This window comes from Leptonychotes weddellii, chromosome 7, assembly GCF_054177405.1.
Source record: "Leptonychotes weddellii isolate Sample4059 chromosome 7, ASM5417740v2, whole genome shotgun sequence".
Taxonomy (NCBI): domain Eukaryota; kingdom Metazoa; phylum Chordata; class Mammalia; order Carnivora; family Phocidae; genus Leptonychotes; species Leptonychotes weddellii.
The window spans coordinates 105,290,275-105,309,834 of record NC_138375.1 but is presented as its reverse complement, the minus strand read 5'-3'; the positions used below and the strand labels follow the sequence as shown (position 1 = coordinate 105,309,834).

General features: G+C 42.5%; 1 protein-coding gene across 4 annotated transcripts in view; it reads right to left on the bottom strand.

Annotated features, from left to right (window-relative positions):
• PPP2R2B (protein phosphatase 2 regulatory subunit Bbeta) overlaps positions 1-19,560 on the bottom strand; it is a 444,097-nt gene that overhangs the window by 407,408 nt on the left and 17,129 nt on the right. The window contains exon 1 of one of the 4 annotated variants that reach the window (XM_081826893.1): positions 7,802-8,107. The exons of 2 other annotated variants lie outside the window; for them this stretch is intronic. In XM_081826893.1, the coding sequence (XP_081683019.1) occupies positions 7,802-7,875 (74 nt within the window). In that variant the 5' untranslated portion in view covers positions 7,876-8,107. Of the gene's footprint in view, positions 1-7,801; positions 8,108-19,560 lie in introns of those variants that run through there. One more of the 4 variants, XM_081826895.1, reaches the window with a different exon arrangement.

Here is a 19,560-nt window from a genome sequence, read left to right as displayed (position 1 = left end):
TCAGACATCTTAACCAAAAGCAACCTGCTCTTAGCTGCAGGATCTTACTCTGTCGTTTCAAAGGGACCAACAACTGATCAATCTCTTTCTCCCAAAGCTCTTCCCTTTGAATATATTCCACAGCCCTAACCATTGTTTCTCATAGACTCAGGCTCTCAGCTCTGACTGTTCGTAAGATTCACCGGGGGAACTTTTAAAACTAGGATTCCTGGGACCCCCTTCCAGGAAGTCTGATTCAATAGGGACATGGTGGAAATATCCCCGTTCATTTGCCACAGCCGATTCTCATGCCTAACCAGGTTAAAATCCACTGTTAGAGTTGAGTAGGCATGCTTTTCTTTCCCTTACCAGACTGTAGCTTCTTAAAATAGGGATGAGTCCTTTACATCTCTTAAGTTCCCATGTGCTGAGAACAATGTCTAAAATGCTGTATTTATGTATTGTATTGTAAAAATCCAATATATTATGGAGCGGATAAGAGCCCGGGCTCTAGAATCTAACAGTCGGGGCACAAAACTCTGATCTACCATATATTAGCCATGTGGCTTTGGGTAAGTTACCATCTGTGGTTCCCTCATCTGTAAAATGAGGACAATTAACAGTACTTACGTCATCATGTTTTTCTGAGATTTATGTGAGATAGTGACTATTAAGCATTAGCATAGGTTCTGGCAAATAACAAGCCACAGCCAACACTAGCTATGTAGGTAGGCACAAAAGTTTCAATCAGCTTGGAACTATGAATGCCTTTCTGTGACTGTTGCTGTGGTAAGTGCAGTGGGGGATACAGAAATACTGTTAAGTCCCATTCCCTGAATGCTGACAGGCATTTTTACAAAATTGCAAAATTTTTTTTTCACCTTCATAACAATACCCTGATATGTTATTGTTGGAGAAGGAAATACACCAGTTAAGTAACAGAAGGTCACCTGGCAAGTAATTATCCGTGTGAGATTGGAACTCAGGTTCATCTGGTTTCAGAGCCCATTCTTCCTACTTTATTACTGAGAGTTCATATAAACACTCATTCATACACCCATTCATTCAATCAACAAGTATATATTACATGCTTACTATGTGCTAGAAACCGTTCTAGGTGCTGGAGGTATAGGAGTGCACAAAACAGAGTCAGCCTCTGTTCTCGTGTAGCTTACATTCTACAGGACAAAAAGACAGGCAACAAGTAAGTAGCTGGATATATAACATGTCCAGTAGGAGAAGGGCTAAAGCAGGGTAAGGGTAACTGGCGAGTGTGTGGATGTGGGTGTGTGTGTGTGTGGCGGCCGGGGAGGGATAGGGACAGGGAGAAGGAGAGAGAGATTTTAGACATGACGGCCAGGAAAGGCCTCTCTGGTGAAGAAACATTCAAGTGATAGATGTGATAAGACGTGATTGCATTCTGGATATTTTTAGAAGTTAGGCCCAGAGGATTCACTGTAGAACTAGAAGAAGGATATGCGACAACAGAGAAATGAAGAATGACTCCAAGGTTTCTGGCTGGAGTAACTAGGAGACTGGAATTCTCTTTCCTTGAGCTGGAGAAGAAGCTGGACAAGTGCGTTTTTCTCAAGGGGAATGAGGAGTCGGGTCTTGGGACCTCTAATGCGTCCCAGTGGGAATGCTGGGTAGGCAGTTCGATGCGCAGGTCTGTATTTGGGGTGAGAGGCTGGAGCTGGGGATACAGGTTGAAGAGACGATGTCTAATACCATGGGGCTGGCTGAGGCCACCTAGAAGCAAGCACAGGTTAAGGAGAAGCCTCAGGCCTGGGCTTGCATGTTTTCGGTTCAGGAGGAGGAGGAGGAACCAGCAGGGGAGTATGAGAAGGACTAGCCATGGCGGGAGAAGGAAACGGAGAGGAACTATGGGCCCTGAGGCCAAGACAAGGAACTCTTTCGAGAAGGAAGCAGCGACCTCCAGTGCCAAGGATGCCTGAGAGCTGCCACGGGAGGAGCCTGGCAGAGGATGATGGGACAGATCAGTGAGGGGGCCACGGGTGACTCTCCCAAGTGCAACTTGGGCAGAGGGATGGGAAAAGAGGTGGCAATTGTGTATAGATGACTCTTTCAAGGCATTTTTCTGCAAAGAGGAGCAGGGAATGGGCAGTAGCTGGAGGTGGATACAGGATTGTGAGATGAGGGTGATTGACAGCATGTTGGTGGACCACACCGGTGATCGTGGAGAGAGAAAAGACTTGGTGATGATGCACCAACAGCAGACAAATGCGGGAGTGAAGGGCTTGAGTCGGGGTCGGGGGTGGGATCCAGCTCCCCACTGGAGGGCTGGCTTGGATGAAAGCAGGGACAAAACATCTATTGTACAGAAAAATGTAAAAAAAAAAAAAAAACTTTTAATCTAAAGCCGTATCAAGCAATGTAAGATTCTGTCTCACTTAATCCTTACAATAACCTGGTCAGGTGGCATAATATTATTTCCATGTTATAGAGAATCACAGTGCACACATGGGAAAGGCTTTAAATGTAGGTGAGAAAATGAACAGTCAGGGAAAGCTGTGGGTGGAAGTGCATTTGATGTGGGCCTGAAGAGTGGGTTGGTTCTACATATGTGCAAAGGGCTAAGAAGAGAATTCCAAAAATATGAAAAATGAGAATTCCATAGATACATAAAAAGGCACAAAAGAGAGGAATGGATCCTGTTAAGCATGTACCTTAGAACCGGACTGCATAGGTTTTAATCCTAATCCTTGCAATTAACAGCTGTGTGACCTTAGGCAAGTTACCTAACTTCTCTGTGTCTTAGTTTCCTCATTTATAAAATGAGGATAATAACTACTTACCTCAGAGGATTGTGGTGAGGAATACACACACCCGTCCCTATGTCCATAGACGTGTATATGTTGGAATTGTGCCCGATAAATAACGAGCATTGTATGTTTTAGTTATTATTTTATTGTTATTTACAACATGATAAAGAGTTAGAAAAATGTATATTTATTTCCTCTGTGTGGGGTGTAGACCTCTGGCAAGCCTGCTCTTGGGGGTCATTGGAAGGTATTCTGCTTCTGGGTTCCTCCTGGTGAAGGAGAATCATGGATACACAGGCAAATTTGTCACTCCCCCATTCAGTGTTTTATTTAAGAAGCATTTCTTGACCACCTACTCACAGTCAAGCTCAGTGCTAACCAGAACGCAGAGCCTAAAGACAAATGGCAGGATCCCTGTGCCCAAGGTGCTCCTGGCCACCAGGACACAGGCACATGAACAGACTGTGGCCTTCTAATCTGAAGGTTGCCCTCACACAGGTGTTCCAGAGGAAATATATCAGGTGCGAGTTAAGAGCACTGATTTCTGATTCCAATAGTTTGGACTTGAGTCTTAACTCTGCGACTCTACTAAGTGTGGCCCCGGGCAAGGCAGGTATGTGTCACTTTCCTCACTTATAACATGGAGAGAGCAGCATCTGATATGAGATCGCGTGAGCAGCAAATGAGATGATACTGGCCCAGCCTTCTCCTCGGCTCGGCTTCTCCTTCTCGTGCCTTCTTCCCACCACTGTTGTGGTTTGTGTGACTCAGATAGCAAGTCCTTCTGTGGAGCAGTTGAGGAAGTCTTCCTGGGAAGCCTTGACTGCAGCTGACTTTTAAGAGATGAACAGAGCTTTGCAGCATGGAAACATGATGGAGACCACTCAGGGAAAGGAAATGGCTCGGGGCAAGGCGCTTGAGCCTTTTCCCTTCAGGAAGAGAGAGTGCCTCTGCTCATCTGTTCAAGAGCCCAGAAAAGACCTTCCTGTGTTGGGTGCCAAATTAGGCCCACTGGAAAAGAGCAGGCAAGGTTCCTCATACTTGACTGGCTCTCTTATCCCTGTGTGTCTCCCCTTCCCCTCTGTACTGTCTGGAATGGTTTCTTTTTGCTTGTGATTGAGATTCTGTGCCTCGAATCCTGGAATCATTTCACTGGATGAATGCTTCCCCACCGTGGTGGAGGGTGTTATGTGTCCTTTTAATGATGTCCACAGAGAAGGGAAGACAATCCAACTGTCCTCTCAAAGCCCTGTTCGTGCACCAGCATTATTTAGTCGACCTTTCCCCCCTTCGTATCTTCTAATTTCAAGTTAAAGTAGAGCATGGTCATAAAACCAGTCCCCTCAAGTGTGGCTACGAAAAGCTACCTGACCAGCAATGGTTAAAAGAGCTTGCATTCCTGTAGCAGCTAATGCTTTGCAGAACGTGTTTTGCCTGTGTTTTAAAAAGGTGTCTACACAACAGCCTTGGTATTTGTCATGGTTTCATTGAATAAAAATTTGTTGACTGCCTATTAAGTACTTGGTATTGTTCTAGTGCTGGGGGTATAATAGAGGGCAAAACTACATGTGGGTCCTGCTCCCATGAAGCTTTCAGTCTAGCAGGCAGACAGACATTCACAAAACAGTTTCACCAGGCCATTCATGATGACAGACTACGACAGGCGCTCTGAAGCAGCCTGGTTCTCTAAGAGCTATGACCATGATCACCCGAGGGCCAGGGATGGCTTCTCACCTGGAGCTGAGAATCCAAGGCCAGAATTAACAAGGAATGGGGCTAAGGGGAGAGAGAAGCTTCCCAAAGTCTATGGTGGGAGGGAGATTCCTGAGGAACCAAGAACGGCCTGGGTGGCTGGAGACCAGGCAAGATGGCGTGCGCTCAGGGTCAGACAGGAAAGTCAGGCAAGGGTCAGAACACGCAGGGCCTGCTAGACCATGGGAAGCCACTGAGAGGTGTTCAATGCAAGCATGTTTGTGTTTGAGGGGGTTTGAGGGAAGGAATATGATATTTCTAAAAAAATATTTTGACTGTAATAGGAAGAACCAAACCTCAATCTGATGGGTGAAAAAACAGGCTTGAAGGTGGAAAGTGAGAGAAGGAAAAACATCTATTATTGTGGACCACATACTGTTGATTTGCCCTACCTATGAATGTGTTACTACATCATGAGCTCAGATAATGTCTGGGACACAGTTAGTGCAGTGCAAGCGAAGACCAATTTATTATTATTATTACTGCTACTATGATTATCACACTGTGTGTGGCATTCTGAATGTATTTCTTTGCAGCCACCCTATGGCGTATCATCATCTATGTTTTACAAACGAGGAAACTAAGACTCTAAGAGGTTAAATAACTACCCAACATCACCCAGTTGGCAAGTAGCAGAGCTAAAATTCAAAGCCCATGATCTTCCTGTGTTGAGAAAACAATGTCAAGATAAGCTGGGAGGAAAACATGTCTTTTAAGTAGAATGGTTCTATCCTCTAAGAAGCCCAGCAATTGTTGAAGCTTTTTTTCTTTTTCAAGATTTTATTCATTTATTTATTTGAGAGAGAGAGAGAGAGAGTGCGAGCACGCGAGCAGGGGGAGGGACAGAGGGAGAGGGAGAGAGAATCTCAAGCAGACTCCACGCTGAGTGCAGAACCCAGACATGGGGCTCAATCCCCACCACCGATGAGGTGATGACCTGAGGCGAAATCAAGAGTTGGATGCTCAACCAACTGAGCCACCCAGGTGCCCCAGCAATTGTTGAAGCTTTCAAAGTAGTTCTTGAATTACTCTTAAAGGGATAGTTTGAGTATTTCTACTTACTTGATTTTTACAGGGATATACACCAATTGTTCATTCCCTGCCTCTTCAATTAAATAAAATACGAAGTTCCCAGACATAACTTTTCTAGAAGAGACTACAGGGTGACATAATAGCTAACAACATAAAAACTCAAACTCAGATTCATTCTCACATAGCTTTCTCCTCAGACAAACTCTAAGTAAGTGTAACTAGTTCTGAGTGACACTGTGACATATTTGAGGAAACTATTCATTACATAAGATAATGTAATAAAAAAGGAAAATGTGACTATCTAAGAAAGTACATGAGACTGCAAAACAGACAGCACCTATCATGTACCAAGCTTCCTAAAGAACTGGAATGATCACACTGAATTCTCAACATCCTGGGAATGAGTCTTTTTATTTCCGTTTTATAGGTAAAATTGAGCATAGAGCAATTAAGTGACTTGGCCCTGCCTGCTTGGTATTTAACTCATGACTTCCCCACTCAGCTTCAACCCCCCACTCACGAAGTTAATGTCTGCCACATGCTATTATCCATACCCATTGTCTATTAGTCTCACAACAGATTGAAAGACAAATCTCCTCACCCCCCACCCCCTAAACCTGGTGATAGTTGACAAATTAGAAATCGTTTTGATAGGAGTAAAATGGGCTTTCCATTTTGATGGACTACAACAGTTAAATTTGGTTAAAAAACAGTTCAAGAAAGTTCTTGGTGGTGGTAGTTTGTCTGTATGAGGTGGGATCTTTAGTTTGATTAATATACAAAACAGCAACAGAATAGACCAAGTGTTTGGGTTCTCAAAATCTAAGCTAGGAGGAGAGGACGGGGGACCAATCAGAAAGAGAAAAGTCATTTGGCATCTTCCTATATGAGTTTAGAGCTTTTGTATATGGAAAGTTCCCCTGGAGATTTCTATCCATGCCACCCCCATCCCTCCCCAATATACATACATAGAGACTTAGTAAGTTTCTCTCTATAAGAGGAAAGATTTCTCAGTGGGTCATTTCCTGTAGCCACCAATAAAATTTTTAAAGGAAATATCTAATTGAAAAAAAAAATCCTTAAGATACCAAGGTCTATGAAAAATACCATCCTTGGTCTCAATTCAAGGGTGATCCCAAACTTCTACTTGCTTTCCCTGGGGGTAATGACTAAAAATCACCTCATGGTATAATAAATACTTCTCTCGTTTTCTCTGCACAGCCCCCAGTGCCCAGCTCCTACTCCGAGGATGAGAAACAAGGGTGGATTTTCACAACAGGCTGCTCACCAGCTCCATTCCAGAGAGTGTGGCTACCACGGGCCTCTTCAATCAGTGCTGCTGGTGGGGCAACCCTCAGGCTGAAAAGCAGCCAGCCAGTTGCTTTTCTTGAAACTGCTCTTTTTCAAGGATGTGGCAGATCAAAAGAAATAGGCAAATCACACACAGAATACGCACAACCAGCTACTCGCTCCAGAAACATTGAAACCCGCAGTGCTTAGATGAAGGCGGATTGCCAGAATGTTGACAAGGCACACGCACACATGTGCACACAGAAAGTGCACACACACACACACACACACGGATGCAGAGCATGCTAGGTTAGAAGGTAGCAGAGGAGGTCCCCAAAAGGACCGGGAACTGGGGACTGTTTGTACAAGGCTCAGCTCACCCTCGCCGTAACGCATTAACTTAGGACCCCCACAAACCCCACTTCCAGCAAGCGCTTAAAGTCAGCTGTGTCTTCCTGCTCTGCAACCCAAGTCCAGACTCTGAGCAAAGCAATCCGACAACCGACACTGCACAGTCCCGTAGTACGCTAATTCTATTTTGCTAATTGCTTTCTTGGGCATGCACCAAGTTACTGAACAGACAATGACAAAAGAGAGAGCTTGGATAAATGTATGTGGCAGCACCTACTGAAAATGTTCTTCCTTAACAGGAGTTCTAATTACTTGTTTGCTTGTGAAGTAGAATGAGGGAAACTGGCAAAATATTTCTGATTGTTTTTCGACTCGGCTAGATCGGCTTTGAGATCACCTTTGCAACATTATCCTGCTCTTTAGAAAATACTTCCCTTTCCTTACACAAGACAGACTGATTTTAGAAGCAGATCTAAGTCTGTTAGATACAAGCTTTTGCCAGGAACGACAGTCATCTGCTAGCTACAGAAAGCATATCAGCAGAACCTGTGGGAAGTCATACACCAGCCCACTTTTTCCCACCCACCCAGACACTTTCCCTCTCTGGTCTGTACCTTCCGTGTGGCAGCTGGAAGAGAGGATGGTATTCGGAGGTCTGAAGATGTAAGGCAGGTAACGAGAGAAGCATTTCATCTTCCAACAAAAATAAAAAATAAAAATCTAAATAAAAAACCAGTCTCCTGAATCCATAAGGATTCTCTTGGCCTTTAAAGCTGGCTACATCACCAATATGTTTATGTAGGTTCTCCCCTGGATCTGCAAAGCTGGGAAGCCCGAGGAATAACTGGAGATGGGTCCCATTTTGCCATCAGCACCAGGAAGCACTGCCTTACATTTCTGCATGCAGCTCAAACTCAGAAGCCCCCAAGCAAGCCGGGATATAGCCTCTTCATTGGCTGCAGCTTCTCAGAGCAGGATTTGCTGAGTAAGTCAGTCCTGCCTGTAAACACATGCTGAAATGCCCTGCCTGAAACCTCTACCTTTTCCCGTGTGGTCAGTTTCTCCTCTAGCAAGAGAAATCCAGCAGGATAGGGGAACACTGAGGGTAAGTGACCATCTCTTATTTAGCTGGAAGATCAGATGAAACAAAGACAGCACAGTGTTCCACCCTGGAGAGAGATGGCTGTTAAAAGAGCCACCCGTAATGCCATGGGTCTCAGGAATATTAAAGTACAGTGCAATGAAATGGGTCTCTGTCCTTGCTTCATCTAGATTTAGCTCTATGTTTTTTTAAGACGAAAGCCCAAACAATAGGACCATTTATCATTTAGGTGAAGCCCAAAGCTGGGGTGAGTAGCCAGTGACAGAGGGCTAACACAGACAAATTCTGTGCTCCACTACAGTCTTTTTTTCCTGCCAGCCCTCACACCAAGTTCGGAGTTATTTGCTGTGCAAATTTAAAGCCACAACACAAGAATGGAGACTAAGCCCAAGGAAACTGACCCTTCACCGACCAGTTTACCCCGATGGCATGGAAAAAGTAAGTTGATCTAAGAATTAAATGACTTTACCAAAACACTCAGATTTCACAAGAGGAAGGGAGGCAATGAGACTACCCCTCATTGAGGACAGGTCCAACTAGTGCATAAATTTGGATGGGGGAACTGGTTTAGTTTTGACCCATGAAATAATAATGATTTTGGAAACCTTATCACTGGAAGGCAAGCACAAGGTACCGGTTTGGGATTTATAAGTTCTGCCAAAGACACTATTGTCTATGCTAGAGAAAAGGTGAATGTCCTTTGTGCTACATTCGGAGGCACAAGGAAATAATGTAACAGTCTATAAAAGAAAACCAAATATCCCCTTATTTAAAAATAAGATTTAAAATAAAATTTAAAAATAAGATTTAATATAAAAATATAAAATGTCTTCCTCCAATTGCACTAGGAAGGATTAAATACCTAGGAATAAATTTAACCAAGGAGGTGAGAGATCTGCACTCCGAAAACTATAAGACACTGGTAAAAGAAATTGAAGACAACACGAACAAGTGGAAAGACATATCATGCTCATGGACTGTAAGAATTAATGTAGTTAAAGTGTCCATACTACCCAAAGCCATCCATAGATTTAATGCAATCCCCATCAAAATACCAATAATACTTTTCACAGAACTAGAACAAATAATCCTAAAATTTATAAAGAACCACAAAAGACCTCAAATAGCAAAGCAACCCTGAGGGGAAAAAAAAGCTGGAGGTATCGTAATTCCAGATTTCAAACTATACTAAAAGCTAGAGTAATCAAAACAGTATGGCAACAGCACAAAAATAGACCTATAGATCAATGGAACAGGATGGATGGACATCCCAGGAACAAACCCATCCAGATGGCCAATAGACACATGAAAAGATGTTAACATCACCAGTCAGCAGAGAAATGAGAATCAAAACCGCAGTGAGATACCACCTCACACCTGTCCCGATGGCTGTTACCAAAAAGAAGAAACAACAAGTATTGGTGAGGATGTGGAGAAAAAGGAAGCCTTGTTACACTGTTAATGGGAGTGTAAACTGGTGCAACCACTGTGGAAAACAATACAGAGCTTCCTCAAAACATTAAAAATAGAAATACCTTACGATTCCATAATCCCACCACTGGGCATTTACCTAAAGAAAATGAAAACACAAATTCAAAATAATATATGCATTTCTGTTTGTTGCAGCATTATTTCCAATAACCAAGATATGGAAACAACCCAAGTGCCCATCAATAGATGAATGGATAAACAAGATGTGGAAGAGATAGATAGATAGATAGATAGATAGATAGATAGATAGATACATATATCTGAAATGGAATGGAATATTGCTCAGTCATAAAAAAGAATGAGATCTTGCCATGTGCAACAATATGGACGGACCTAGAGGGTATTGTGCTAAGTGAAACAAGTCAGAAAGAGAAAAACAAATACCATATGATTCCATTCATAGGTAGAATCTAAAGAACAACTGAACAAATCAAAACAAACAAAATACCAAACAGAATCTTGAAAGCAGAGAGCAAATTGATGGTTGCCAGAGAGGAAGTGGGTGGGGAGATGGGGTAAATAGATATGGAGCATTGAGAGGTACAAATTTCTAGTTATAAAATAAGTAAGTCATAGCGATTAAAAGAACAGAAGAAATATAGTCAATAATATTGTAATAACATCATCTGATGACAGATGGTGACTACATTTATCATGGTGAGCACAAACTAATGTACAGAATTGTTGAATCAATATGTGGTACACCTGAAACTAATACAACATTGTATGTCAATTTACTTCCATTTACAAAAAAGTGTGCCTTGAAATCTGGTAGAATATTTTTAAATCCTTCATTGCTTCTCCTCTTTACAAATATACTTAACATTGGAGAAACATATTGGGCTGTCCAGGAAAGCAAAAACTTTGAGCCATAGAGTAATTATGGTTTTAGTTCAGGCCATGATATATAAATAGACCCTTCCACCAATATGCTTTCTCTCTGACTTTTGGACCATTGTGACAGGATGACAAACTATTGGCAGAGACAGGATGTCTAGCCCTTCAAAAGTCATATAACCCATCACTTCCTTAGACCCAGACACCTGGCAAGGTTGGGCCATCCCAAGTAAGGTGCTGTTTGAACAATGCCTGAATGGTCTGGTTTGCTGTATGGATCATCCTAGCTCATGACACAAGAGCATATCCAGAGGTGTTTTCCTGAGAGGTAGTGCACATGTGACCTCCATTCAGCAGAGTAGAAAGAGTGTGGGCTTTGGGGTCAATCTGATCCAAATTTGAATCCCTGTGAGTTCCATTTACCAGATGGGTAGATATACACAGACTCTAACACCTGTGAGCTTAGTTTTCTGCATCTATAATATGGGAACAATGGCAGGGTTTTCCTTGCGCATTCTCAGATGGAGTGAGACAATAAGCACACGAAGCACCTCATGCACTGTGGTCACGTGATCAATGGTTACTACAGATGCTGTGCTTACCATTGCTGTGCACCTGCTCTGAGCTTCTCTGGCCAGACATGAACTTGAGAGCAGAGACAGAACGTGTGTGATGAGGAGGGTGGGGCCACAACTAGACAGCCAGGGTTGAAGTGTGTCTTTGATACTGACTTACTGTGTCATCTTGGGCAACTGATGTCACATCTCTAAGCCTCATTACGTAGCTAACGGGGATAATAGCAGAATCGCACGTGATATGGTGAGGGCCAAAGAGGGTGATTGATACGAAGGGTTTAGTACAGTGCCTAGCAAAATGTTAGTGCACCCTAAGTTTTGTTGCTATGTCTATAGCAGTAATATCAGCCCTGAATCACAGTATCTTATTGTATTTACTTACCCATCTTGTCTACATAATGAAACTGTAAACTTCCTGAGGGAAATATCAATGTCTAATTCATCTTTGTACCCCAAGTGCCTGGCACAGAGTACTCAATAACTATTAACTGAAGGAGTGAATGGATGGATGGATGGATGGATGGATGGATGGATGGATAAATCAATATATATGGGAGAAAACTTTTGAAAGATGTTTGAGACTTTTTTGTGGGGAGGTTTTTCACAGCACAAATGAATTTCAGCCCATTATAAAGCTGGAATATATTACTCAGGCAAATATATTATGGAATTCATGAATAGACATGCTTCCCCTTGGCATAATTTAGTTTTAAATAAACAGTAGGCATTTAGTATATACCTTGTGAGTCAATAGCAGGCACTTAGTAAATACTCCCTGAGTGAAAAAAACATTCATGGATTATGCTGTCCATAATTAAAGTGAAAGAACTAAGCAAACCCCCCTATAAAACAAAACAAAACAAAACAAAACAAAGAGCCTGTCTCCTTCATTACAAACAAAACATCAGTGAGGCTGGCACCTAAGTTCCAAACTGGCCACTCCAAACCAGCTAGTACCTCTTGATCTCAATTGAAAGCATCTTTTCCAATCCCATTTTAAAATTACTGATTTTGTGCCAGCCCTCTGCACCCCACTCACCCAGATGTAGAATGGGCAAGGGGCAGAAAGAACTAATGTGAAATCTCCTCAATCAGATGATCCTGATGCAGTTGGTTTGCACTGCACCATTTCAAGTGTTTCAGTGTGCTTCTGTATCTTTTTTTCCCTTTAATTCTCTAAATCATCCCATTTTACAGAAGGGAAAACAGGCTAAGAGGATATAATCATTTATCCAAAGACAAATAGGCCCCGAGGAGATCTAGCATTTTTATACCAGCCTCACTTAGTGAATTTGCAGATTTCAGAGCCATCAATCCTATGAATTCAGACTCTCTCTCTCTTTTTTTTAAAGATTTTATTTATTTATTTTTGAGAGAGAGAGAGAGAGAATGAACAGGGGAGGGGCAGAGGGAGAAGCAAACTCCCCGCTGAGCAGGGAGCCCGATGTGGGACTCGATCCCAGGATCCTGGGATCATGACCTGAGCCGAAGGCGCTTTAACCAACTGAGCCACCAGGTACCCTGATTCAGACTCCCTGAGGACAGGCAAGGAACCTGCATATTACGTATGCCAACTGATTCTTACTTGAGTTTGAGAACCTCTGGAGTGAGGCATTTCATTTCATGATTTGGCTTGAAAGGTAAGGGTTACAAAAAGTTTTTCAAATACTCTTGTCCCAAATCATGTGTCTCACTGCTTTGGTCCAACATTTTGTTGGCACCCTGTTGTTATACTAGGCATTAGTGAGTGATGGAGTGATTTACTAACTCCTGCTCTAAAGGAGTGCATTTTCCAGAAAAAAAAAAAAAGGATGAATAAACTATTACATTACAACATCATAGGGGTTATGATGGAAGGAAGGGGTCTAAAAATATTCTTTGGGATTACAGAAATTCCATATTAGAGATCCAGTCTTGGGCATTAGGCATTATTTACAAAAAGCGCCTGTTAAAAGGCAATTATCTTACTGGGAGCTACAGTGAATGAACAGTTAGCAGTCATTAACCCCATGAGTGGAATGAGACTCTGATACAGCAAATGTCATCCCAGATGAGAGCAGGACTACCAAGAGAGGAAGGGTCTTTCCAAGGAGACAAGGAGACGGGAGGCTCAAAGGCATTGGCAGAAGTGCCTGCAGGGAGGGCCCAAGAGCGCAGAGCGATCTCTGAAAGGGAAACCAGGAGCCCAGGAGGAGGGAAAGATAAAGGTGACCCATTTTAGGTGCCATGTGAGAAGGGCCCTGGAGTTTGGCAGAACAGAGCTTAGAGACAAGAAATGCCCCAGGTGATTTCCACATGCCAGGTCCTGACATCCAGTTGCAGAAAAAAAGCAATTAACTGGGAGATTGTTGAGTGCCGCACTATGGACTGGGCTGTTCACGCTTTTCTTGAGACCACTTCTTGGGGGATCAGAAGCATTTGCTTCAGTGTGGCAAAGCCCCAGCTGGAGCCCTCGCCTTGGGGCATCCTAACAGCCTGCTGTGCCAGGCCTGGTGCCCACCCCGCCCTGAAGCCCGCTTCTTCTGGGAAAGTTACCCTGAGCATTCTCTTTTCACATGTCCTTACAATCTCCTCTGGGTTATGTTTCATCATTACAGTTTTTCATTTTGCTCAGAAGGAAAGCAAATCCCAAGAAAACAAAAATTAGCTTATTTAAGATCGGTCAGGATGAGCATGGCTAGTTTTCACTTTCTAGCCAAAGCGAAGCAAATTCCTATTCATTCTTCAAGTCTTAAATAAAATGTCACATCTTCAGGGAGAGGCTTCTTAATGCCTCAGACTGGGTCAAATCCTGCTACAAACTCTCAAATACCATCCTTTCCTTTCAAAGCGCTCATTCATTACTGAACACACTTATTGAGCATCTATTTATGTCAGGTACTGTACATGGTGCTAAAGAATCAATAGTAAACAAGACAGACGAGACACCTGCCCTTTTCTTCAGGGGTAATTATCACTCCTAACATATAGGGTTTGTGAAGATTACATGAGATAAATCACTGAAGTGTTTAGAATTCTGTGTGGCGTGAAGTACTGTTCGATTACTTTGATAATTGCTGTTAAGTATCTAATTTCTTTGCCAGACTCTTACTGGCAGGAGGGTAGAATTTTGACTTTTCTCTGCTGAATCCAGAGTGTGAGGTTCACTGCCTGGTGCATAATAGGAATTCGATAAGTTTGTGCTGGACTGAATTGATTTGAACTGAAACAGGCAGAATTCTGACATACTTTTTCCCAATACTGTCCAGCCAGTATGTGAAATTCACAGCTTGGTACATTCTGATTTGGAAGGAAGAGGAACCTCTTTTTGGTTAGTTCCTTCATCCATTCATATAATATTTTTAGCAGTTATTAAACACTAGACTTCTAGAGAGAGACAATAAGCAGCTAAACATTATATCAACAAAGTTATTTCAGATTGTGAAAAGGAATGATCCAGTAATTCATCCAAAGAAAACCAAAACACGAACTCAAAAATTTACATGCATCTTCATATTCATGTGCAGCAGTATTTACAGTAGCCAAGATATGGAAACAACGTATGTGTCAATTGATGGATGAATGGATAAACAAAATGTGGTGTATATATATATGTATATGTATACAATGTAATATTATTTAGCCATAAAAAGAAGGAAATCTAAAACAAGCAACCCCCCCTTCCCCAATTCAGATACAGAGAACAGACTGGTGGTTGCCAGACGTGGGGTGAATGAGGTGTGAGCAACATGGGTGACGGGGGTCAAAATGTAAAAGCTTACCGATATAAAATAAATAATGGGGATGTAACGTACAGCACAGTGACTACAGTTAACACTGTATTGCATATTTTAAAGTTGCTAAGAGAGGAGATCTTAAAAGTTCTCATCATAAGAAAAAAGTACCATAACTATGTATGGTGATGAATGCTAACTACACTTACTATGGTGATCATTTCACAGTACATACAAACACAGAATCATTACGCTATACACCCACAACTAATATAATGTTATATGTTAATTATACCTCTATTTTTTTAGAAAGCAGAATGAAGAAAATAAAATGGGTGTTGTGGTAGAGAGTGACAGCTTGGCTTAGATGGTCAGGGAGGGCTTCCCTGAGGAGGTGACATTTCAGCTGAGGCCTGAAAGACAACTTGCTTGGCCAAGAAATGGTTTTGGTTCATTCTCTTACCCAACCCTGCTGCAGCCTGTACGTTTTCTTTCAGAGCAGTTTTGTCCTCTACCTTATTTAATTAACAATTTCATTCTTTTAAACTAGTAGTTAGCTTTTGTCCGAGATCAGCGGGGACACAGATTGTGCTGTGTTGCTCACCGCTGCATCCCCCAGACTTCCCTGAGAGGCCGAGGGAGACCTGATTCACACAGTGGAAGGGGAGTCTGGACCAACTGCTCAGCTGGCTCTCTAGGCATGTGACTAAAGCAAGGAAGAGGTGGGCAGCTACAGATAAGACTAAAGAGGATTTTGAAGGTGGAGGACAGGCTCAACTTAAAGCAGATGCAAAGGGAAAAATAGAACCTAGCTGGTTACAACAGAAGATTTTTGGCTCTCAATGAAAAGACTATACACTGAAAAGCATAATAAAGCCAAGCACATTTTCCACCAAATTTTATATACTAATTCTCACAGTAGCTACAAAAAGTAGAGAGCTTCTCCTCATTTATGAAGAGATGTCAGAGCAAGTAGGCACTATTTTTTCATTCTAAGGCATATGAATAGGACTTGATTTTCATAATGATAACAACTGTAATCACCTCAACCATCAAATCTGAGTTCTTACTAGGTCCAGTCCCTCTGCAAACCATTATGCCTAGGACATCTCATTTAATTCTCCCTTTTTTTTTAAAGATTTATTTATTTATTTATTTATTTATTTATTTATTTATTTGAGAGACAGTGAAAGAGAGAGAGAGATCATGAGCAGGGGGAGGGGTAGAGGAAGAAGCAGACTCTCCGCTGAGCAGGGAGCCTGATGCGGGACTCCAACCCAGGACCCTGGGATCATGACCTGAGCCGAAGGCAGACGCTTAACCAACTGAGCCACCCAGGCGCCCTCATTTAATCCTCTTGAAAAACTTAGAATCAAGTAAATGTTATTATTTTATTTGTTTATACATGAGGAAATTTGCACAGAGACGTTAAATAACTTGCCAAGTGTGAACAAATGGAGGGACTAGGTTCACAGTGCAGACTTCTCACTCCTACCCCCACACTGTCTGGATGCTGTGCTGTTTTCCAGGCTACATGATCTTGACATTCTCTTCCCTGGTAGTCTGGTAGAGAACAGAGCACCTAGAATGACACTCAACTTCTGTGTCAACTGATACGGAATTGGTGGGTATTTGATCGGGCTGGTCAAATTTACTTCTGCCCTATTTGAAAGAAAGGGTTTGCTAATGACTAGCATCACTATGTGGGGGAATTATAACCAAATCCACACATCTACCCATCAATGCCTCCAGAGATTCAAGATGCATTGAAGGGTTACATTTTCCAAGACACAGTGTCAAGGACCATGGGGGTGGAGGAATATGTAAGGCAGAGAGTGTAAAGGTGAGTGAGGAGGTAAGAAATCAATGAAAAATATGAATATATTACCAATTACAGAATGGCCATAAGAGCATAACAGATAAAGTGCAGACTAGGAAAATCTCACATGTAATTGGGACATTGGGTTGGATTCCACGAAGACTTCCTGGAGGTGGCAGCATCTGAGATAGGTTTTGAAGGACAGGGAGAATTTGAATCTGTGGAGATGTGAGTGGGAAAAACATGCTGGTAGGAATTAAAAATTAGAGCAATAGTTTGATGGTAGGGAACCTCAAGAATTATTTGGGGGAATAATGAGTACTTCTGTTTATTTGTCTATATAATGCCAGGAAAGATGGTTTTTAATGCTACTTTATGAACATGAAAATAATAATATTACATTTCCTTAAAATTTTACTACATAGTTATTCACAACTCCAATTTACCCTATTTATTCTAAATTAATGGAATTAAAGCACATTTTAAACCTATAAAGCAGGTTTCAACTTCACTGTTTGGGCTAAACACTAATCAGCTCTCATTTGGAAATAGGAGACTTCAACCTCCCTTATCCAAGCCAGACCAAGAACTGCCTAATTATTCAGTCTATACAATGTCTCGAAGTCTTTGGAAGAAGAACCCATTCCAAAGTCATTCCAGAATATGCTTCCATTTCCTCAAAAGGAATTGCTTTGTCTGCTCTCCTGCGCATCTCTGGGCTTTAGTTAAACGATGAACAAATGCAAAGGAATCAATATGCTAAGATAGTAAGAGTGCATTTTTTACGGCTTTCTGTGGCTATGCTTTCTGTTTTGGCCTTCATCCTCAGGAGCAGGCAGTGCCGTTTCCTTCTGGACAGATGAGAACATTAGAGGATTTTGAGGTAACCCAGCACATGGACCCAGGTGGCAAGATCTTAGCTTTCGGATCCTTAGGCCACCCTTTAGAGATAAAAGAGAAGGTTTGAGTGATCAGGTTTAATGTCTTCTGTAGAAAACACTTTAACACAAGTTTTCCCTTGATTACGAGAGGCCATAATAGTAAACCTTTCAAGAGGCAGCAGGGGAGAGAATGCTCGACCTGTTGTTCTTGAGGTACGGAGAGAACACTTGCTCGTTCGGCGAAGGCGCTCCCCTGGGTTTACCACCCTGCACATACAGCCACCTGCACTAGACTTCTGTGTGTCCTGCAGAGTAGTTCAGTTTTTAATTCAAATGTCAGGCCTTTAGAGAGGCTATGCGTTCACCCGTCTCCCGCATCTGGAGAGAGTTACACACTTAACGTTCCTTTCTGTTTCAGTCCGAGTTTTGCTCGTCAGCTGGGTTTATCAGCGTCAGCACTAGTGATGTTCTGGCCTGGATAATTCTTTGCTGAGCGTGGGAGTGGGGCTGCAGGTGGGGGGTGGGCGCTGGGAGGGGGAGTTCTCCTGGGCGCTCTAGGATGTGTAGCAGCATTCCTGGCCTCAAGCCACGACATGCCAGGGGCACCTCCCCACCTCCATGGTGACAATCAAAAATGTCCCCAGATGTTGCTACATATCCCCTGGGGTGGGGGCAAAGCTGTCGCCCATATACACACACATGGAGAATCCTGGCTTATAGCGAGACTGCCTCAGAGACCAGGGCTCGGGCCATAACCACGTTAATTGTACACAAGGCAACATAGTGTTGGCAAATAATCATTTGATGAACAGTCAGCAAACTAAGTGCTTCTGGAATTCTCCGTGTCTTCGTTTCCTCACCTCACTCTCTCACACGGCTGCCGTGTAAACCCCATGAAACAATATTTGTAAAAGGGCTTTTGAAAATTTGAAAATAGAATGTTGTTGCCATTTGGTTTACCTGAGTCTTCAGGCAACCACTGATGCTGGCGTGTTGGAAAATGACAGCTCTATTCTGTAATAAATAAACTTATCTATTTATAATGTTTTTAATTCAATTTAATTAACATATAGTGTATTAATGGTTTCAGGAGTGGTATTTAGTGATTCATCAGTTGATGAATATAACACCCAGTGCTCATTACATCACGTGCCCTCCTTAATGCCCATCCTCCAGTTACCCCATCCCCTGACCCCCTCCACTCCAGCAACCCTCACTTTGTTTCCTGGAGTTAAGAGTCTCTTATGGTTTACCTCCCTCTCTGTGTTTGTTTTATTTTATTTTTCCTTCCCTTCCCCTCTGCTCATCTGTTTTGTTTCATAAATTCCACATACGAGTGAAATCATATGGTATCTGTCTTTCTCTGATCGACTTATTTCACTTAATATAATACCCTCTAGTTCCATGCATGTCACTGCAAATGGCACGAGTTCATTCTTTTTGATGGCTGCATAATATTCCATTGTATATAATTTAGATGTAAAGGAATCCCATCAACCCAATCTACAAACAGGGAGTTGAAGGCAGCAGTAAGAGACATTGCTCTTGCCACTCAAATGAATATTCTTAGAGTCTCTTGTCTTCATGGCCTTTGCTGAATGGAGAGCTGGTGCTAATTCATGCATGCATTTGTTCGGTAGATATTTGTTAAGTACCACTCTGTGCCAGGCACTGTGCCGGGCACTAGTGATAGTTACACAACTTCTAGTTGTAGTAGGCACATCAGATCTGGCCCTGCCTTCATGGAGCTTATAAGCTAGTGGAGAAAACATACAAGGAGTAAGGAAACTATAATGCATTTGGCAAGTGCTACGAAGGGTAACAGCCCAGACCTCCTAGAAGGGCCACCAAGCTTAGAGACAGGGGTTAGGGGAGGCTGGCTAGGGAAAGTGACACCAGAGCTGAGGTCTGAATGATGAGGAGGGGTTTGCAGGGAAAGAGAGGGTGAGCAATGT